This window comes from Coenobita brevimanus, chromosome 103 (genome assembly GCF_032717465.1).
Source record: "Coenobita brevimanus isolate Jiangsu-jjx chromosome 103, ASM3271746v2, whole genome shotgun sequence".
Lineage (NCBI taxonomy): Eukaryota > Metazoa > Arthropoda > Malacostraca > Decapoda > Coenobitidae > Coenobita > Coenobita brevimanus.
In genome coordinates this window covers 22,785,025-22,808,126 of record NC_137056.1, presented here as the reverse complement: position 1 = coordinate 22,808,126, position 23,102 = coordinate 22,785,025, and the positions used below count along the sequence as shown (strand labels likewise).

Here is a 23,102-nt window from a genome sequence, read left to right as displayed (position 1 = left end):
CCCCTATGATGGAAAAAGTGATTCTAACATTGATGATGATGTTGTTGATCAAGGCTACATCCAAGCTGAGTCAGAATCAAACAAAAAGAGAACGGAGAGGCATATGCCTGTCTGCGTGGCTGTATCTAACCCTGCACCACCACCTGCACCACTTCCCAATTTACCATCTGGCTCTCGCTCCATGGACGATTCCTCAAGTAATGAGGAATACAAGCCCCAACTCTCAGGTCAACATCGGCTGCCTTCGTGGGTAAGTTTGCCCAGGAAATCACAGATGAGTAAGAAATAACTATTTAGTAAAAAGTACAAGGTGAGTAGTGCTTTGTTCTATTCAAGTAGTGCGTGACGATACCCGCCACCTCCAGCCCCATGCTGCACAGCCCCACACCCTCCCCATGCTTCCTCCTCACAGCCTGAAACGGTGGGGAAAGGAGAAAAAGGTAAAGTAAAAGGGGAGGGAAAAGGCAGGGGGAAGAAAAGTGCGAGTCATAGGGAAAGTGAGGAGGCAAGCTCTATTCATCAACTTCCTCCCCAACCTACCACTGAAATCCTCCCCATCCTCACGACAGCGACAAAGGTGGCCCCATTGGTGACGAGGGAGAAACCGAAAGAGATGAAGTCACGTGGGAGTGGGAAGATGGGTGCAATTTAGTACCCATCATCCATCCCTTCACAGGCGGTGATACGACAAGTTGTACTCTGCCCGAGCTGACTCCTACCTCAAAGAGAATCGATTTCGATAATCTTTTTTTATGAGGGAGCTAATATTGAGAATCGTTCTCCTCAATAACACCTATGCCACCTTCTAACAATGTGTGGAGTGTGATGTGGGGTTGTGCTTAATCCCAAGCTTTGAGGAATATCACACTCTCCTCCACTTCTAAGTGTTAGAAACCTGTGTTATCTGCGAAAAAGATGCTTATGAGTGTCACTGAAATGTATATATAAAGTAGTGTAAGTTATTTCATAAGTATCTGTAATGTATAATATATAAATTAGTGTGATTTCATGGTATGTGCAGTGTAAATACTTCATATAGAACTTGTGTAATGTGTTTCGTGCTCGAGAAAAGACACACACAGTGAGTACAGTGTGCAAGAATAATTTATTGTGCGAAAAAAAAAAAACACAAATGTAAAACATATATGTGTGGGAAAACACTTATGTAGAAAATAAAACATCCAGTAATAAACATTGTCGGAAAAACGACACTTACACCCTCAAATGTCATAATGCACCCCCACACATAATTAAGCTTGGGGACAGTTCCCAAATCATCTTTGTGCCTTTTGTGAGTGTCCTTGGGTCATTTGGGATACTTACCCATGAAGAAAACGAAGATCTCCTACCTCAAATCACTGAGTGTTGGCAGCGGCCGATGAAGTCCATGGGAGTTACTCCGAATATTTCAGTTACTCGTCAATAGAGAATCGACATCACAATCGACCTTTTAGGCTTCTGAGAGTACTTTTATGGTTTTTCTTCATGTTTTCTCATCATTCCTAACCTATCTCGCAAAAAAAGTCGAAAATTGGCCAGCACTGGGGTGCCATGAAGGTCCCAAATTGCCTAGCAATTGGCAGGTTAACTAAAACGTATGAGAAAATATGCATCATTATTCTCAAGGCTAATAAGTACATTTTTTTTTGCTACCATCGGACGCTTTTAGTCGGTGAGCGCAAGCATGCAAACACACATATAAACAAATGTGCGTATGCATGCATGTGCACATGCATGCATTTATGCACACACACACACACACACACACACACACACACACACACACACACACACACACACACACACACACACACACACATTTTCTCACTCCCTGAAAATTATACACTCTGGCCACACACACAAAAAAAAAGACTGAATAAGATTCTTGTAAAAGTAGCAGGTGCTCGAGAAGTATCTTGATGTTTCCCGATATTTACAGTAACTAGCTCCAGTACGAGTCAGAGTTCCCAGTTTGCCTGCTGCTTGTGAGCATAGTTATTTTGTAAGTTATGCATTAATTTTTGTGTTCTTTTTCTTTAACCCCTTAACCGCGGGGCGTCACTTTCGTGACGCTCGGCTACAATGGATCATACCGCGGGGCGTCACTTTTGTGATTCTGTGTTATTTTGAATTATCCCGGGCTCTCAAGTGATGGCTTGTATCATCTATCAGTACTGCCAATGTCCAACACTAGTCAGCACTCCAAATCTCATCTGTACTTCCATCCATTGTTGACATTTTAGCTATTTTACCCCCTTCGTGACTCCCCTCCCTACCTGCCCTCCATTACCCTCTCCTCTCACCTCCCACGCCGCGCTGCGCTACGGAAATTTCCCCCTTCTTTTTCCACAGATTTCATCCATTGAAATAAGCCCTATGCCCTATATTTTTACCAAATAATATATACCGAAAAAAAAAAAACAGGTAAGTGATAGTGTTATACTCCAGAAATTGGCTAATTATCACCTGACAAAACCTCACGTGCATTCATTCGCTACATTACCACGGTAATTTCCCCTTTGATTTATGCCTTGTAATCGATGTCTGTAATAAAAATATATATTAGAAAGGAAGGGAGATTCCTAATTGACATTTACATTCACGTGGAACTACCTATTTCTTTATTTATTGCCGAGATTTTCTACCTATAAAAAATTAGCCTGTAAGTTAGCAGCAGTCAGCCTATAGTGTCATTGTCAACCCTTCCCTTCTCAGATAAGCTGCAGCATTTAGTTCCTTGTCCTCCACTGTAGAGACAACATGTCGCACTCGCGCCCCGCCATTCCTGCCGCTTCTGCGCCCATTGCAAAGGGCCCCGTGACTTCTACGCCAAAGAAAAGTGTTGAGGCAAGCAGGAAAGGTCTCAGTGACTCTGCAGTGGCACGAGAACTTGCAGAATTGTCCATGATAATGATGGACAGTGACTTTGACGATTCGGGTGAATCGTGTGATGAGCCGGGTGAGGTTATCGCACCAGAAACAGCGACAACAAGTGCTTCTACAAGTGAATTAGTGTCTAGCTCCAAGGGAAAGGAGCCTTTAGTGCAGGAAGGACAAGAATTTGGGAAGGGAGTGAAAAGGCGGTGTGTTAGCCCCAGAACAATGCCCCCACGTGACCCAGCCCGCCATGAGTCACGAGTGCATTCACCTCCCCGTTCCCCAAGCCCCGCTTTACTCATCTCGTCATCATCGTCGGCTGAGTTATCTCCGGAGTCTTCGTCGTCGGAGTCACCACCAGCATCAACAGTGAAGGCAGGCCGTAGAGGTAGAGGTAGATCTGAGAGAGTGAAAAGTAGTGTAGCTAGTAGGGTAAGGGCTGCTAGTGCTGTACGGCAACCTAGGGTCAGTGAGAGTGATCTTGACAGAGATAAGCCTCCCTCTCAGTCAACCTCCACCACCACCACCACCACCCGCCCTCCACCGCCACGCCAGGGAATCCTGGACGCCTTCGCGTGGACGGAAGGGTCAGATTTTGTCCCCAAAAACCTGGTTTTCGATGAGAGCTCGTCAGGAGTTCAGCCTGCCTTCACTATGGACGAAAATGCTGAGTGTGTTGACTACCTTTTGGCCTTCCTAGATGACGAAGTCATGCAGCACATATGTGATGAGACCAACAGGTACGAATCACAACGTGCTGCTAGTGGTACAGGTGCAGCCAAGATGCAACAGTGGACCATGCTGGGAGTGCAGGAGCTGTATGTGTTCTTTGCCCTCATGCTTCTTATGCCACACTCCAAGAAGCATGAGTTGGAAGAATACTGGTCCATGGACCCCTTACTACCCTCACCGACCTTCAATAAGTACATGGCCAGAGATCGCTTCCGGAACATCATGGGAAACCTGCACTTTGCCGATAATGATGTACCTTCCCAAACCGACCCACTCTGGAAGATCCGGGAGATTCTGAACAGAATGAAGGATAAGTTCATGTCATTCTTCCACCCATTTCAGAAGGTTGTCATTGATGAATCCTTGGTTTTGTTCAGAGGACGTCTTCGGTTTGTTCAGTACATTCCAAGCAAACGCCATCGCTTTGGAATTAAGTTCTTTGTACTGTGCGACTGTAAGACAGGGTACATCCTTGACTTCGTCATATATTCAGCCAGCACTGTCGATCTCGATAAAACTCACCCCCTTGGCTTCTCAGGCTGTGTAGTGAAAGTGCTCCTAGAAAAGTATTTTGGTGGGAATCATGTGCTGTATACAGACAACTACTATACAGCACCGAAACTTGCCAAATACCTTTCTGAGTACGGCATTGGCTCCTGTGGCACTGTGAAAAGTAATCGTGCCAACTTCCCCAAATTCCCAGAGGCGGGAAACTCGCAGCGAGGAGACGTGCACCTACGCAAGTGTGAGAAGATGCTGGCAATACGGTGGCATGACAAGAGAGTCGTGCACATGCTCACCACCTTACATAAGGGGGAGATAAGAGACAGTGGGAAGGTCGACCGTAGGACAGGCGAACCTGTGATGAAACCTGATGCTGTGTTGGACTATAATATCAACATGCGGCTGGTGGGCAAGTCCGACATGGTGATTGGTGAGATCGACTGCCTCAGGAAGAATACTAGGTGGTACAGGAAAGTTTTTCTGCATCTCATAGATATGACGATGCTGAACGCCTTCATCCTGTACAAGATGAAGGTAAAGCCACCCAAGTCCTTCTCCCTGAGGTTGTTCGCCAGGACTTGTGTCCAGCAGCTGCTGGAAAGATATGGTAGGGTGCAAGCAGCAACTCCAAGGCACCATCCAGTTACACTTCCCGACCGACTTGAGCAGAGTGCGTATGTGGATCGGCACAGACTTGAGCTAATGCCTGCCACAGGGAAAAGGAAGGCTGCGATTCGCAGGTGTCAGGTATGTGCGCATACCACACGCCGCACACCTGAGCATAAACGCACCTCTTGGCAGTGCGCTGAATGCCAGGTTCCCCTCTGTGTAACCTGCTTCTTCGATTATCACAGCCAGAAGCAGTTCTAACAGTGCAAGTGTGGAAGCAGAATCATTTGGAAATAATGTGTAAATAATGTGTAAATAGCAGGTGAAAGCAATGGATGTTCAGTTCATATGATTGAACAGTGTATTATAGTTTTATCTTACTGAAAGTGACAGTGAATAACATAGTGTAAGTAAAATAGCATGGTAAATACTGAAAATAGAATAGAAAATGTAAATAGTAATGTATGTAATTAGTAATATAAGAATATGAGTACAAATAACTTATGTTATAACAGTGAGAGTGAATCCGTGGCTCTCTACGTATTTTACTGACTGAAAAATTGAATGACTTCAGTGACAATAAACTAATACGACTGAAGGAAACTTATGGAGAAAGACTCCAGATATATATAAGTGTGATATAGTAATAGAAATATAAAGTGTGAGGGGTTTTATGAATAATAAATGACAGAGTGCCTAGAGCGAACTAGCGCAAGTGCAACGATCAGACGCGCTCGTAATTTCCATTGCTTTCACAGTGTTTTTTTTTTTTAGTATGGATCCCAAACTACTTGAAAATTGTAGAATAGTGTTTATAGTGTTTGTATCTGGCTGTGGTAATCATATTACGGATTGTCGGGAAGTGTAAAGTGGAGACTTAGTTACCCTACTTCAGAGGTCTCCACAAGTCCTACGGTAACCGAGGAAGGCTCAACAATCATTCCAGGAGAAAGCTGAAGGTATGTGCAATAAGCATATGTAATTTTATTATTCTAGGACTAATAACTGATTTTTGGCAAATATTTTTTGAGAGTCTGTCGGAGCCCAAATAACCCCGCGGGACACGCAAGTCATTGGTAAACAAGCCCGCGGTGTAGGGGTTAAAAATAAGTATTCTAAAATATTAGCTTCTTCATTAAATAATAACTTAAGATTGCTAGAATCAATAAAGTCCCATAATCCATCTCTAAATGACACTATGTCTGCAGTACCTCTTTATGTTACGTAACTGTTTTAGTATCCTTTCCTATCTCCCTATTTTATTTTCGTCACAGGTAGACCGTGTGTCTTTGTGTGTTTTTCCACTTGCACAATATTATGTTTTTGGTATTTTGACTATAGTTTGCGTTTCCCATTTTTAAATCACTGATGATGACATTTTAAATGTTGAAACGTTTGAATAAAGATGCTGCTCACGTCAACGCTCGTGGTCTTCTTCCTTCTGAAATAGTATTTTCTAATGTTAAAAGCAATGTTCAAAACAAAACAGTTATATTATTTGAGAAGCCAGAATATAGCTGGAACACAACACAGTGATGAGCCATACCAGTACTGGAGTGAAGCAAACAGATCTCAGTGTGACTCAGTTAATTAGTGCACTTATAAATTTCTTTCAGTGGAGTTTCTTCTTTTTTTTATCACAATGTTATTTATTGAATATAATGGTTTATTGCACTGATCCTTGGTTTATTGCACTGATGCAAGTGGCCTAGTGCAGAAACTTGCCAGAGTTTTTAATGCAGTAGAATGGAAACAATTTATAGATTCATCTAAATCAGGGGCAGGCATCCTTTTCAGAGCGAGGGCCAGATGAGACTTGCGGGAGCAGCCCGCAGGCCGGAGTTACAAATAAGAACACAAAAGCGACTATATACAAGAATTTTATTGGAAAACATGCAAATCAGTGAGGGCTGGTGCTGCTTACCATGAAGAATTGATTCAATGTCCGGCTCGATGGATGAAGTACACAACAGAAGAATGTCATTGAGGTGACGATCAGAGAGCTGGGAATGTAGATGAGACTTCGTGTACTTAATTTTGGAGAAGAGTAGTTCGCAACAGTGAGTGCTGCCAAACATGGCCATGATATGCTGAACATGCACAATGTACTTTGGAAAATTGCTAGAAGAGAGAACGAGATCATGGAAGAAGGACAGCAGAGAAGAGGTGTGGAACTTCGCTTTCAGTTCATCATTGCACTGCAACTCCACCAACTCCATCTGAAGGAGGGCAGGGGCGTCGTCCACTGGGAAGTCAAAGGGGGCGGTGAACAGCATGATATCCACAGCCAGCAGTCTGACTCCTGCGAAATGGGAGGCAAATTCCTCCCGTGGAGAAGCGATGGTCCAGATCCATGTCTTCAGAGGCACAAGCAGCAAGACAAGGAAAATGAATAAACTGACCAGCAGTCAACTGGGACTCGCACAAATGCAGTTTAACCTCGAAGGTGCTGATGTGCGTGTGCATGTCTATCACAAGAATGTCTTTGTCTTGCAACTTCAAGTTGAGAGTGTTCAGGTGCATAGTTATGTCCGTGAGTAGGGCCAGGCGAGCGAGCCATCATGGGTTGGAGAAGTGATCAGCATGGGAGAGGTTCTTCTGATGGAGGAAGGTGGCGATCTCTTGCTGCAGGTTGCACACATGGGACAACATGGCCCCACAACTCAGCCAGTGGACCTCACAGAAACAGAGCAGGTCACTGTAGTGTGCATTGACCTCGTCCATCAGTACCTGGAACTGGCAGTGGTTAAGGCTGAGGGACAGGATGGAATTGACGACCTTCACCAAGACATACATGATGTCAACAATGTTGGTAGACTTGGTGCACAGTGCCGCTTGGTGGATGATGCAGTGCACCTTGTGGATGGACTGAGTGTGTCCTGCGGCTTCACAGTGGCGCCATAGCAACAAAGCAGTGCCCTTCTTGTCCCCAGTCATCACTGGGGCACCGTCGGTTGCCACACACAAGAGACGGGAGAGGTCAAGGGAGTACTGTTCAACACGCTGAAGCACAGTGTTGAAGATATTTTGTCCACTGGTTGTGCCACGCAGTGGGAAAAGCTGGAGGAACTCCTCACACACAAGGAGGTCAGTGGTGACCCCACGGTTGAAGACGGCCATCTGGGCCGTGTCATTTGTGTCAGTGTTCTCATCAAGAGCGAGAGAGAAGGTGAATGGGGTCAAGTAGCTGGTCTTTAGTGAGTCGTGCATGCTCTCTGACATCTCCGCAATGTGACGACAAGTGGTGCATGACAAAAGGCTCACACTCCCAAAGGCAGAATGCTGCTTTGGACAGATGGAGTCCACCACAGCGACAAGACACTCCTTGATGATGTCCCCGTCCGAGAATGGCTTCATCTGGTGAGCAAGGAGGCAGGAGACTTTGTAACTGGCACTTGTCACTTTGTCGGCCTCAGCAGTCTGCTTGCAGATGAGCAATGTGCTTTTCTTCAGGTTGCCCGACAGTCTAATGATGGCGTCTTTCCTCTCTGTGGCAGATATCGATGCATTGTTTGATGTTTGGTGCTCTTTCTCCCAGTGGCGGCACACATTTAATTCTTTGAGACAGCCACAGTCTTGAGGCAGATGAGACACTGAGCCTGTCCATAATGCTCGATGAAGAAGTATTTCTCCTTCCACTCAGGGCTGAAGACACGACACTTGAGGTCCACTTTCCTCTTCTTAACAGGTGGGGTCGCTGACATGATGAGCTAAAAATGAGTTTTAATAAGCAGTGAATAAGTGTAAAGTAATTATGCAGATTTTAGACACAAAATATAAAACTTTTACATATTTTCTCAAAAATAAACATACAATGATTAAATCCCCGTGATTAAATCTATGTCAAGATATAGACTTCCACACTTGAAGGGGTGGAAAGTGTTTGAGCTTGTGGGTTAAGATCTCAAAATACCTATGAACTTAAAAGGGTACATACATGGATATGAAACGAGTGTGTACCTGACTTAAGGGTGACACACATCTCCTCTCATTGCAGAAGTCCAACGGACACTGGCGTTTAGCAGGATGGTGGAAAGATCGTATCAAGTGGGTGAGGGGTGCAAGGAGTTGCCAAATAGCATCTGTGGCCAGCAGATGCTATCTGTCAGAATTTAATTTGTTTTGGCTAGGGTTTCGCGGGTCGGATTGCTATGCTCATGCTGAGCAGGTTGGCGGGCCAGATGCTACACCTTCGCTGGTCGGATCTGGGCCGTTGGCCGTAGGTTGCCCACCCTTGATCTAAATGAAGTCTGAGAGGGGTACTTCTTCATAATGGTAATAAATATGCATCAATGCCAGTTGCTGATCCTGTGAATTTAAAGAAACGTACCAGAATATGGCAAATCTTCTCGGGAAATCACCTACAACAAAAACAATTGGTTCGTATGTGAGGAGCTGAAAGCTTTATGTATCTTACTGGGCCAGCACTCAAGGTCTACAAAATTCCCATGTTTTCTCTGTGAGTGGGGGAGCAGAGTCAAGTATTTAAATTGGGTTCAAGACAAATGGACAAATAGAAAAAATCTACAGCTTGGTGCTAAAAACATCATCAGATCTAGCTTGGTGAATCCAGGTAAAGTGCTGCTACCACCGCTTCATATTAAGCTTGGGTTAATAAGTCAGTTTGTGAAAGCCTTATAAAAAGATGGAGCCTGTTTTATGTATTTGTGCGAAAAGGTTCCTGGTTTGTCTGAAGCTAAATTGAAAGTGCACATATTAACTAAGCCTGATAATAGAAGACTGATTTCTCATGCAGAATTTGATTATGCGATGAATGACCTGGAATGAGAGGCTTGAGTATTATCCAAAGAAGTAATTTCTAAGTTGTTACAAAAAAAAGTGTTCGAAATTTGTTGATCAGGTTTAAAGGAGCTGAGTAACATGAATCTCAAAGACTGCTTTTTGGATTCACATTTGGAATTTTTCCCTTAAAATCTTGGAGCAGTAAGTAAAGAACAGGGTAATATCAAGAACATGGAAAGAAGGTACCAGGGACGTTGGAATGTCAGTATGATGGTGAGCTACTGCTGGATGATTCATTTGGACGCACCAAAACAAGTGTGCAAACGACTGGTCACCAAACGAAGTTTTGGAGCAAAAAAAAAAATAATAATAATAATAATAATAAAATTAAACTGAGAAGTTATAAAGTTTTATGTGAGTCATGGAATAGTTAACGTTGTTTCCTTATGCATATGTTTAGAGAAAAATACATCAACAAAATATTATTTTTACGAGTTATGTAGAGAAACACGAGTCTGAGACAGAAGTTTATACCTGACTAGTTTCACACAGGAGCTTCTTCAGAGGAATGAACTTTTCCCGGGACAGTCTGACTTATATGGTCTGCTGCTGGATCACATCCTTTCATAAAATGAAAACGCCATAGTATGCAACATATCCTGTAGTAGTTGCAGGGCAGCCTACTCCAGAGAAACCAGTAGGGGCATAGAAACGAGGCTGAGGGAGCATAAAGTTGATGTAAGACATCATCGGATAACTAGTGTCCTAGTCAACCACACTGATGAAAAACATCATCTGCCAAAATGGAGTGAAACAAAATATTAGGGAAAAATCTAACAAAAGCACAAAGAAAAAATTTGGAGGCATTCTACATGACAGACAATAACAATATAAGAGTAGGTGATGTGGTGTGGTCTCACATAGCAGCGCAGATGATCAGGTCAGAGAGTGAAAGGTAACGGACCAATCAGCGACCTGCAGACTAAGGATTAACCAAGAGTGTGATCCAGCAGCCGGCCGTATAAGTCAGACCGACCCTAAAAAAAGTTCATTCCTCTGAAGAAACCTCTGTACGAGACTAGTCAGGAATAAACCTCTGTCTCAGACTCGTGTTTCTCTACAACACTCATATACTGTACATCTGTCATAATGTCTCCACAATTATCATTTCCTATTAAGGTAGAACAATCATATAAAGATCGACTGATATTCATAATTTGCTACATTTTAATTATTTTAAATTTTGTATTAAAATGTGATGTGATGATTTTAAAGATTTTAATTTTGCAGACCTGTGAAACTTAATTATTGCCTTAACCTCAATCCTTTTGCCAAGTTTGCTCTAAACTAAATAAAATACTTAATGTGGTTTTGCCTGGTCAACGTATGACATTGCCTTGGTACCTTGACCTTTGACTAATCATTCTGTAAAACAATGAAATCTCTCATTGGCTGAACCGCTGCTGTTTCACTGTTTGGTTTAGATTGGACAAAACAGTATGAGTTACTTTCCTTACACTATCTCTCTCTCTCTCTCTCTCTCTCTCTCTCTCTCTTTGCTCAGAACACAACATCCGTTCACGCTCCATGAGATTGGGTGTAAATGAGAATGTTGGATGAAGAATGCACGAGGTAGAGCCAAAGTTTATTCCTGACTAGTTTCGAGAAACTAGTCAGGATTATACTTTGACACTGCCTCATGTGTTCTACATCCACCATTCACCAATCTTTCACAATGTCACATGATTAAGTGGTGTAAAACAGAGAAAGAGAAACAAAAGAGGGAGGAAAAGAGGATAAAGAAAGAAAAAAAAAGAGAGCAGATAAAATGAGAAATGGTGGAAATGATAACCAAGGCCTAAATGGAGATAAATGAGTGGAAGAGATTATGGAAATGATGATAGAAGAAGCAAGAAGAGAAGGAAGATTGGAGAGAAGAGAGATAATGAAGGAGAGAATAGGAATAAGTAAAGAGAGAAGTACAAGTAGAAAAGGGAGAACTAAGAGCTACTGTAAAACAAGTGAGGGGAATGGAAGAAAAGGTGAAGAGAGAAAGAAAAGCAGAATAGGACAGGACAACGGGAGGGACGAACTAAAATTGAAAGAGAGAGAGGGAAGAGACACGGGATAAAAGAAAGGGATGGGGGAAGGAAGATGTGATGGGAAAAAGTAATAACAAGAAGACACCTGAGGACAGAGAAAAGGAGCGGCCAAATTGCTGAAGAGAAGAGAAAACGATGAAGATGGGATGACAGGAGAAAGACTGGAAGAGGGGCAAATGGAGAAGGGGAGATGTAGAAGATAACCGAAAGGAAAGAATCGAGATGATGAGGTGAGAAAAGAGGAGAATGAGGAAAAGAGGAAGGAGTAATGGAAACAAGGATTTGAGAAAAGATATATGCGACAGAAAAAACAAATGGGTGGACTGAACGAGGAGCAAGAAAGAAGGGAGAGAGAGAAATAAGAAAAAAAAAGAGTAAAACAACATAATATGATTGGGAGATGGAAAGAAGGGAAAGATAAAAAGGAGAACTGGATGGAGGGAAAGAGGAATGGAAAAAAGCAAGGCGAACTGGCGAGAGAGAGAGAGAGAGAGAGAGAGAGGGGGGGGGGGAGTGGAAGAAGAGTGATTAAAGTAACGAGAGCGAAGGGGAAAAAAGTGGAATGAGATGAAAAAAGAGGTGTTTGTGGACGAAGAGGCGATGGGAGAGAGGAAAAGATAATAGAAAAAAGATGAAACTAAGAGAAGACAGGAATGAAAAAGATATAAAAACTACGTAATAATAGGAAAAACTGGAGGAAGAAAACTCTAGAAATAACAGCAGAGAACAAAAGAGGAAAGTGATACCCAGGGAGAAATAAAGACGGTAGGAAATGGGGTAAAGGGGGAAGGAAGAGAAGGAAGACTCTGAAAGTAAATCAAGGCTAGAGAGGAACAGATATAAATGAGGGAGGTATAAGAGGAATTAAGAGGAGGAGGAAGATGTGCAGGGAAAAAGGAAGATCAGGAGAAGAAAGTGGAGGGGAACAGAATGGGAGGAGGAATAGAAATAAGAAAAACTATAGGAGGAGGAAAAAATGATGTAGGACGATAGGAAATTAAAACGGATAGGCTAGATATAACAAAGTGAAAGAAAAGGATGACTTATAAGTTATTCGTCGGGCTGACAGCAGGAACTATAACTTTGTCCCTTAACCTTGTCCAAAATTGCTATCTTCATTGCTGAGCTGTAAAAGGATTAGCCTTAGAATATGCTATTATTTACGAAGAAGTAGTACGGAAGGGATATAAAGCCCTGTTCTATTCTGACACAGATCTGTAAAACATCAGTAACACTAGAAATGATGTTACTCATGGAGAAGTGCCAGGAAACGAGGTAGAACCGTATTATTGTTTTATAACGCCAGTGAAATGCAACAAGGGATTAACAATAGACTATGGCAGTAGTCACGAATAAGTGCTACAAATATGAAAAAAAAAAAAAAAAAACAGTGTACAGCCGTAATTCTATTTGTTCTTTCCCGTTGAGCTGCGGTATTAAAAAGACCTAAAGCTCCGTCATTTTAACGTGGTCGCGCTATAGGCTTTAATATTCACCGCCTAATTTTTAGTGGTTGATCTTATTCCGGCATGCGTAACAGCATTTAAGGAAAACCTAATGGCGTCTGTATTTTTGTAAGTGGATGAATAACAAGAGTGGTACGGAGTTAACAATGCTTCAGATACATTCCCTCCTTCGAAAGTTTCACACATGCACATTGATGATTTTTTGTTTTTTCTACAAATAGACGATTTTATTCATCTCTGGACTAAGCGTTTGATCTACAAGGGCCAGTTATCAACTGCCTTTCGCTAACAAAGTATGGAGGAGAAATGAAAAAAAAGGAGTGACAGGAGAATCTAAGGGAAAGGAGGAAAACTTTAAGAAAGTTGAATGGAAAGTCAGGTGACAGCAAGAAGAACATGAAAATAAAAAGGCAATGACACTAGCAGTCTTAAAAGCTTGACCGAATGGAAATATGACTCATATTACTTGGCCTATACGCCTCCTGTGTTGATAGTTCACATACTGTGGTGTGTTGTTCACTGTTTCTGGATCTTCTTTGCCAATATTATTAACGTCTTAACCCCTTTAATCCCAGGTTACATTCATATTACGTTCGTGCTCACAACCTGAAAGCAGGTATTGTTTTACTAGAAGTCTCTCTCTCTCTCTCTCTCTCTCTCTCTCTCTCTCTCTCTCTCTCTCGTGTGTGTGTGTGTGTGTGTGTGTGTGTGTGTGTGTGTGTGTGTGTGTGTGTGTGTGTGTGTGTGTGTGTGTGTGTGTGTGTGTGTTTATCCGTTTTTTTGTCTGCCCGTCTGTCTGTGTGGCCAAAATAACTCAAGCAGTTTTTTAAATAAGATTTTTACTTAATATTTCAGAAGAGTTGATGGCCAGCCAATAGGTAGATCTTTTGTTTTTGAAAACAATTAGTAGGTCATGTTCACTGAGCTAGGTCATACTTTGAACTAACTAGGTCAGCACAAACAGTGTTTATCTAACTTAGATAAACTTGTTGAGAGTCAGGCAAGAAGGAATGGATTTGATACTGAGAACAATCAGTCTAAGGTAAAGGCGACAGGGCAAGAAAAAGGTTCTATCTGTGTTTCCGTGTGAACAAGGTAACTAAAACAATTTTGATATGATCTGAATTAAACTGGTGAAATTGGTGAGGATATACCATGGGGCTGACCAAATGCTCTTGGTAACAATAGATCTTCAGTTATTATCATATGGCCAGTTCCATATAACCAGTTTATTCCGATTTACGTCAAATATTGTGGAAGGATTAGGATATAACCAAGATACATTGATTCGGCTTTGAATGCAATCAGTCAGAGGTCAAAGTTGCTGGGAAAAGCAAACGGTCACACAGGGCAAGGTCAACTAAAACAGTTCAGATCCGATCTGGATAAAACTTGGTGGAAGGGTTAACGGTCAACGTAGAATGATGCAGTTTATTTATTATAGAAATCAGTCGGAGGTCAAGGTCACAAGTCAAAGTCAAATATCCGGTCCTTAGATCCACTGGTGGGCGTTGCTGTTGTGCTCACCGAGATTGTTCCTTCTTGTTTTATTGGTCATCGCTGTAGACGATATTTATTTGACTTACAGGAAACTTTAGAACTGGAGTGTTTAGGTATAGCGTTAATTAACCCTTTCATTACTCGAACTAGCATCGTGTAGCAGTGTGGCTGAAATAAAAATACGTCATTATAGAGAAAGGATTAAGCCTTGGGGAAGACTATTCCAGCCAGTGTGGCTAATGCTTGACAACTCTATAATAGACCAGTATCCTCTACTTGAGGCAATGAATAAAATAAAATCTTAAAGCCTCATATAACAAAGCAGTGAAGGTAATTTTTCAATGTGAATGGTGTTTTTTATGATACAGACAATTTAAAATCGGAGAAAATCCTGCGCTCAAAAAAAACTGCCGCCATGTTATGACGTCACTACCGAGGTGGCTGGTACTGCAGACGACACAGCCGAGCCGTGTCAACACTACTGTACCATAATTATGATGGCCACCGATCCTTCCTCAAATGATTTGGTAAGTGTTATTTGGCAGCCCAATAGCAACCTGCATTAGTGCTGATAGATAAACAGATAAGGACAAACTGAGACTATAACGTGGAAATAGCTGAATTGATACGGTTTCCTTTCACCAGAGGAACATAAGTCACTCACTGCCCGCCCTCACACCTGCCTCCCACCAGTACGTCCCTACCCACCACACTGCCACATCAATGCAGTTCTTCATTTGTTTTACGTTGTGTATTATAATGAAAGGAAAACATAGGTATTTTTGGGTAGAAGCCACCAGATTGGGTAAGAATAGGTTAGGTGAGGTTAGGCTGAGTAGGGTAGTTTTATAAGTAAGATTAAGCACAACCTACAATATATGAGAAAAATAATTTCTACACAAAAATGGGTAGTTACTTCCCAAAACTTAACAAAACATATATAACAGTAGGCTGAGGCCTTGTTTGGATATATTATTTGTGTCATACATTTCATAGTTGATTAAATCACTACTAATAGTAACAGTAGCAGATAATGTTCTCTCATTTTTTCAGAGTCAGCCATGTCGGAAGGTAAGCCCCCTTCCTGGTTATGTGATGGCAGTTTACCAAAAGTAGACATACTGATGATAATTCAGTGTTATCAAGGACTCCGTCATCCAGCTATGAAACATGTTAAGTTGGAGAGGTGTGTTATTCAAGTTGGTAGCTGTAGGAACTGTACAATACAGGAAATCAACAGATTTTCAGGCTCCGGATGTAAAATTTTGACGACTTTATCAGTCTCTTTCATCTGGTACGGCAACTTTATCATGTTTGGACTGTCTAACCACTACATGGTAGTGGCCAAAATAAGGTTGCAAAGGAGACGGATGAATAGGTATAGGAGAAGACAGGAGGAAACAGTTCCTGTGAGAAGAGTAGAGAGGTTGCGAGAGGAAGAGAAATAAGTAGAGTACAAGAGAATAGTGTAAGAACGATTGGGCAGGTATGAGTTAGAACGGATGGAAGAGCTGGAAGGAGTGTGCAAAATATTTAAGGAAAAGCTATGTGCGGCATGTGAAGCAATGTGTGGGGTGAGGAGAAGACGCAAAGGAGTGCAAGGGACAGCATGGTGGAATGATGAAGTGAAGCAAGCTGTGGAACAAAAGAAGGTAGCTTATAGAGACTGGATGGGAAGTAGGGAAATGGGAGACGTTGAGAGGCAGAAGGGAGAGTTATATGCAGAAACGAAGAGAGAAGTGAAAAGGTTAGTAAGAGAGAGCAAGAGGAGAGTGGATGAAAAGTTTGGCAGAAATCTGAGTAAGAACTGGAGGGAATGCTAGTTAGTTAGTTAGATTAGATTCGTTCTCCTAAAAAGGAGAACACGGGCATGGAAAGCCCGTCAGAGTAGTTATTCTTACTTCTAGCAGGCTAATCTCTATCGAGGAGGAGGGTAGGCAGTAACCACCCTCAAAAGCACGGCAGTTGGAGTTCTTCCAATGATACCTGCTGCCATCTGGGATCTGTCTAAGCCACCGAGAGGGTGGTCATTGAGGCTGGAACGAAGATGGTTTGTTGCAGGACAGTCCAGGACATAATGAATCAAAGGCTGATCACTTTGTTCAAGACAGTGAGGGCATGGTTCAGGGTTACTACCTGTTATCTGACTGTAACAGGGAAATCCTAATCGTAATCTACGAATACGTACTATAGTGTGATTGGGAGTACCAGGTGCAACTAATAGGGGTGTATAGGACGTTGCTGTGGCGTACCATTTTGCCGAGCGTGATCCCTCCCAAACTTGTGTCTCGTGTTCTTCACGTGACATGTGGCCTATGGTGGTGGTCACCCTGCGCATGACAGCAGAGATACTGGATCGTAAAGGAAATGTTACCTGAGGAAGAGAGCAGGCCTGCCGAGCAGCAACGTCAGCATTTTCATTCCCTGCAATGCCAACATGTCCAGGTAGCCAATGAAGAAAAATTTCACCACCTCTCCTAGTGATTGACTCAGCAACCGTCATGATACTTGTCATGAGATGGATATTATCAGGGAATCGATGCACCATGAGGCCGTGGAGGAAAGAGAGGGAGTCTGTATGGATAACGACATGTCGAGAGAGGTGTCGATCAGCATGTCTAAGTGCACCCAGTATGGTAACCAACTCAGTTTGGTATGCAGAGACCCCAGAGGATACTCGCCAAGTCTCGACATGAGTACCACAGACCATTGCAGCTCCTGCATTCCCCTGAGCATCAACCGACCCGTCGGTGTAATAAATAGCAGAGTTTGGTGTGTGAAGGTCTGCCACATGTCGGAGTCCATCCTGGCGTAGTACAGCAGGAAATGAAGACCTTGGAGTCCCTGACAAAGGAAGAACATACGTAAAAGTTGAAGTTCGCCAAGGTGGTGCAGGTGAGTATCCAGGACAGGGCAAATCAGGGTCTCCTATAATGGCGTCAGTTACATCCAGGCGTCAGATGATGTCAGCAGTTGCAAGAATCCAGTCCCCTTCCGGGTGTGGATGTGGGGGTCGACTTAGAGTACGCTGAAGTAATGCAGACACAGGAAGATGTGATTGATGTCGGCAGAGTTGAGCAGTGACAGCCGTTGTTCGTGCCCATATCCGATACTTAAGAGACGGGAAGGCACTCTCAGCCCTGAGGTTGACAAGACGAGTCCATGGGGGTGCACCAAGCATGACAAGCAGAGCAGTGTTCTGGATAACTTCCAGAGACCTGCTGAGCTTTTCAGAGATGTTTATTAAGCACGGTGCACTGTAGTCCACTATCGAGCGAATGGCATGCACATAAAATGTTCTGAGGACCCAAAATGAGGCCCCTAGAGAGTGACTACAGAGGGTTCTGAGGGCAGAGGTATGGGTAGCAGCACGTTCTCGTAAATAGCGGACATGGCAACTGAACGTTAACTGGCTGTCAAGCCTAACACCTAGGTATTGGTGATTGTGAACCACTTCCAGATGATGACCCCCAAAAATAAGAGGACGATCAGGTGGACGTAGACCAAAAGGCAGGCATTTTGATTTTTCAAAGTTGACCTTGAGGCCAAGGTCACAGCACTTGTCATATAAGCGGGCAAGGGCGACTGGTGCCTGTACAAAACAGTTCCTTTGTGAAAAAACAAGAGCAAGATCATCCGCATAACAGAGTAGTGTAACACCACGGCCATAGTTGGTATTAAGGAGGCCCTCAATGAGTACATTAAAAAGAAGAGGGCTCAGCACACTGCCCTGTGGAGTGCCGTTCTCATGCGGGTAAGAGGCAGAAATGTGACCCTGGAAGCGGACTCGAGCTGATTGGTCATGAAAGAAATCCTTCACCCACGAGAGAAGTCTTCCCCCCACCCCTTTAGCTGCAAGAGCTGCCAGGACAGCAAGAGGGTTGGCTATCTCAAAAGCCTTCTTGAGATCGAGGAAAACAGCCACACCATGACCGCGTCTCAGCGTACCCAAAAGGGAAGCAAGACAGTGTATCGTGCTTCTGCCCGGGAGAAAGGCAAACAGATGTGGATGGAGAGGGCCTAATCTCCAAGCAAGCCGCAAAAGCACTAGCCTTTCCACAGTCTTAGCTATGCAGCTGAGAAGGAAAATCGGCCTCATGTTGGTTGGGTCACGAGGTTTGGGTATGGGGTGAATAATGGCTGTTTTCCACGATCTCGAGAGGCGACCTTCCACCCATGAATGGTTGAACAAATCAAGGATAGTGGCCTTCCCACTAGGGCTAGCATGGGCTAGGAAGGAGTACACTAAACCATCACTTCCTGCAGCTGTATCCCGCCCGTTTTTAAGTGCCCTGTCGAGTTCATGATTGGTAAAAAGGTGGTCAGCGACATCCAAGCGGGAGCAAGCTGCCTCAATTGCTTCCACACGAGGGTCTGCAAGGCGTGCCTGCAAGTCCCTGACATCTTGCGGTAGCACACTAGAAGCTGTGCATGCAGCAAAGAGGACTGCAAGACATTCGGCCTCGCCCGCTGGATCAGGGTGGGATGGTGGTCTGGGAAGCCGGGGACTGGACACATATTTAATATGGGCCCACATCTCTTTAAGAGTGGAGTGACAGTCTAGGGACCGGCACCATGTTATCCAAGCCTCCTCCCTTGTACGGCGTTTTTCATGGGAAACATGTCGTGCCACTGCAGCCAGGTATTTCCTTGTAGGTGAAGAGGGTTGTCGTCGAAATGTCTTTCGTGCCAAGTTGAGCCGATGGTTTAGTTCACAGACCCTCTCATCGTAATACCAATGGTCTTGAAAGAGGGCCGTGGGGCTCTTCGTAAGAGGAACACTGGCAGTGGCGGCACGATGAAGTGTGTGGGCAACATGTTCTGCATAGTCCTCAAGGGTGGACGGAGGAGCGACAGAGACTAGGGCGACCTGAACAGCCTCAGCAAATGTTGGCCAGTTTGCCCGTCGGAGGTCCCAGCGAGGTGGAGGCGGCGGAGGAGGTGGGAGTGGGGCTGCCGGGAGATCCGTCACCAGAGCGAAATGATCGCTAGTGAGGTATGGGTGTAGGGACCACCTGGACACACTGGCAAGAGGAGAAGAAACGAAGGAGAGATCAAGTCTACCACCGCTTATGTGGGTGGGCTCAGACAGATCGTTTAAGATGGCTACTCCAGGAAATTCTTCTAAGGCCATGGCGAGATGGCGACTGTCTTCGTTTGTTGAAATTGGCGAGGAAAGAACAGGGTGGTGAGCGTTAAAATCTCCCGCAATAAATGTGGACTCTGCTGCAGCATGAGCCATAATCTCTCCCAGATCAAGGGTCCCTGCTGGATTTTTATAGACATTGAAAAATGTCAGGGAGGTCGAGGCAAGATGCAAAACAACACCTTGTACCTCTACGCCCTTGCTGCAGTGTATTGGAGGGTCGTACTCATGGCAGGGGATGTAATCCCGAACGAGGATAGCACGTCCTCGTGTAGTACCCCTGATCCGGGGGAAAAAAAAAGCCCTTGAAGCCTCCAAGTTGAAAAGTGGAGCTGTGGGGGAGGAGTGTCTCTTGGAGCAGGAAGACATATATGTTTTCCTGAGCAGCCACCTCCTGGAGGTGGGCGAGCTTGCTCCGTGCCCCTAAGCAGTTCCACTGTAGGACTCGGAGGCTGGCAGCGATGTCTGGAACTGGGGAGGATCTGTTGGGAGTCCGAGGGCCCTCCGCTCTTCCTTGATCGCTGCTGTGGCTGGTGTGAGTCCCGGAGGAATGTTGACTGACATTTGGGGGTGAGGCAGAGGAAGCCCGGTTGGTATTGGCTCTTCCACAGTTGTCTGTGTGGGAGGTGATGCAGGAGGTACTAGGGTAGGAGGGCGTGGGTGCTGCTTTGCCTCCACCACTTGGTCGACAATGGTGTCGACGGTCTGCACTAATGGTGCCGTTTCCAGAGGCCTGCCGAGAATCGTGCCCAGCATCTGAGCCAGGCTTCTGGCAATTTCTGTGCCCAGCGTTCGCAGTTCTTCCCTTGTGAAGACTATGAGAGGAGAGTCCATGTTGTGGGGCATGGGTGGAGTAATCTCCTTGACTGTCTTCCGAACTGGAGGGGGAGGAGGGTGATGGACCTCCGCGGTCGTCGTGTGATGAGTGAGAGCAGGTTGGAGTGGCGGAAACGCTGCCTCGTCTAGCACTGGAGGTGCAGTTGCTATTGGACAGCGTTGTTGTCCCCAAATGAAGGTTCCTGGAGGTGCCGGTTTGTTGCTGCTTGCCTGTTGCTCCTTTACCCAGGCAACTTGGCGTTCTCGCCTCCAATCGACCAGTGCTACTCTGATAGGGCAGCTGGGGTGCCAAGCATGGTGTTTTCCCGAGCAGTTGGGGCAGCGGGTGGAGACAGCCTCCTTGGCCTTGAATTTGGCCAAGCACCTCTCCGTTTCGTGCGGGCCGCTGCACATCCCACAGACTGTGGCCCGGTTGCAAGTGGCTCTGTGGTGGCCGTATCGCTGGCACCTGTAGCAGCGGAGTGGCTCGGGGGTGAAGGGGCAGAGGTGGTATTCTCCCCAGTTCCCCAGGTCAATCACAGGGATCAGAGGACCCCGCAGGGTGACGACAACCTGTCGAGTCTCCTCCCTGGTACGCGCTTTCTGGCAGCGGGTTGCCTCTTCGACCTGAGGGTGCTGTAACAGTATCTCCACGGGCATCCGCAAGGGGTAGCCCATGACGACTGCCTTTCTGTTCTGCTGCCCAGGTGTCAGTTCTATTAGTTTGACAGGGGAGGCCTCGTCCTGTGCTGCCGCCCTCAATAGGTCGTAAGCTCCCTCGTCTTTCGGCACCAAGACTGAGCTCCCATCTTTTCCGATTAGATTGGAGCATTGCAGCCCCGGCAGGTGAAGCTCCAGTGTGGCTACAGCGTCGTAACTGGTCACGTGCCCCTCTTGTACAGGCACGCGGAATGCTGGAAAAGAAGAGTGAGGTGGAGGGCGCATGGCTACCGACATGGAGGGATGCCTCCGTGGCACCGAAGTCCTGGATGCTGGAGGAGGGGCGTTTCCCTGCAGCGCTCGCCGTGGTTTGCACACCACAGGGATAAATCCATCAGCATCAGGAGAGTCGACAGCTGTAGCAGAATGGGCAGATTCAGCAGGAGAGCCGGCAGTAGTAGGTGCTGTTGCAACACGGAGTTCCTGTGCAGCCAAGGCAGCAGGTGGTGGCACCTTGGCAGTGGTGGGTGCCTGAAGGCACGGGCGCACAGAGGGAGTGGCGGCTGGCTGGGTGGCACGAGCGGTCTTTCCTTTGGTTCTGGGGACAGGAGGAGCCGAAGCATCGTCCTCCATTCCCTCATGCACACGTGCAACCTTGGTTGCACGTGCACGTGCCGAAGAGGAAGGGGGGCCTGAGGGAACAGGCCGTGCATGGGGAGGAGTCCCCTTAAGCCTAGGAGAGTTAGGTGAAACAGAGGCGTCGCCAGACGTCGACGAGTGGGAGTTGGCGTCTGAAAGACGTCGCTCCTGCTTCGCGCCTGGCATGGCAGCAGGGCGAAACGTCCTCTGCTGGGAAAGGGTTTGACGGGCTTGGCCTGTGGGTCGGGGGATTTGTGTCCTCCTAATCATGTCCCTGAGGGACAGACACACAAACACACACAAACGTTACTCACACAGACACACGCACATATACCAGATACGCACAAAAAACAAAGCAAACACACTAAAAAAATAAACTAGAAAGCACGGCAAAAAAAAAAAAAAGGCCCTACAGTAACGGGTACCTATTCTCCCCGCCCTCTAAAGGGCGATGTAGGAGACCCGCTACTGCCCCCTGTGGGACTTGTCCTAACCCTAGCAGAAAGAGCCGCCCCTGATGCTTCCTATAACCAGGCCCTAAAGGCCCACCTTCATGGAAGTGCCCTAATGGCACCCCTTCAGGGTTCGGCGTCGTACCACGTCAGGGGACACTAACGGCTAGCCGTGAAAAAAAAAAAAAAAAAAGCACACACAAACACAGACAAACACACGCAAACACACTAGACAAACACTCTCACAGTCAGGCAGTGGCTGTCTGTCAGGGACAGAGTTGAGCCTCGAGTATTGTAAACAGAAACTCAGTCTCTGTAACAGAGACTGAGTCCCAAAAGAGAAAGAAAAGCCAGGAAAAGCTGGCAAAAATCCACCTCTGTAAACGAGACAGAGTCCAGTCTAAGAGAGAGAGTGGCCAGAGCTCCGAACCAGACGGCATCTGAGCAAGGAGTCGGAGGGAATGCAAGAAACTGTTCTGGAAAGAAGTAAGGGAAGTAAGACAGGGTGATAAAGGAAGCAGTAGGGGAGTGAAAGATAAGAATGGTAGAATGTTGGTAGAGAAGGGAGAGGTAGTGAACAGATGGAGGGAACACTTTAAGGATTTATTGAACACTGAGAATGGCAGTGCACATTATTAAGATACTTATATACTTTGATAAAAAAAAAACAAATCTCATTCTTGTGTAAACTCAGTGTTTCAGGTATGAGACTGTTAATTCACAGGCTTTATATACTTCAGTACTTGAAACTATAAAAAGAAAATAAGACACTAACCAAGCTACTCTGAGCAACACTACCACAGCCTGTCACAGCACAACACGCCAACAAGCAATCACAGTCCTATCACAACACCAT

The 23,102-nt window shown here is 45.2% G+C and overlaps 2 protein-coding genes across 2 annotated transcripts; both read right to left on the bottom strand.

The window, feature by feature from the left end:
• Positions 1-327: 327 nt before the first annotated feature.
• On the bottom strand, positions 328-6,998 carry LOC145415649 (general transcription factor II-I repeat domain-containing protein 2-like). The gene is made up of 2 exons (XM_080284868.1): positions 6,647-6,998; positions 328-413 (listed from the first exon to the last, which is right to left on the bottom strand). The coding sequence occupies exons 1-2, from the start codon at positions 6,996-6,998 to the stop codon at positions 328-330; spliced, it is 438 nt and encodes a 145-aa protein (XP_080140994.1).
• Positions 6,999-7,281: 283 nt separating this feature from the next.
• On the bottom strand, positions 7,282-17,338 carry LOC145415648 (general transcription factor II-I repeat domain-containing protein 2-like). The gene is made up of 3 exons (XM_080284867.1): positions 17,241-17,338; positions 16,742-16,884; positions 7,282-8,297 (listed from the first exon to the last, which is right to left on the bottom strand). Exons 1-3 carry the CDS (start codon positions 17,336-17,338, stop codon positions 7,282-7,284), a joined length of 1,257 nt encoding a protein of 418 aa, XP_080140993.1.
• Positions 17,339-23,102: the final 5,764 nt, after the last annotated feature.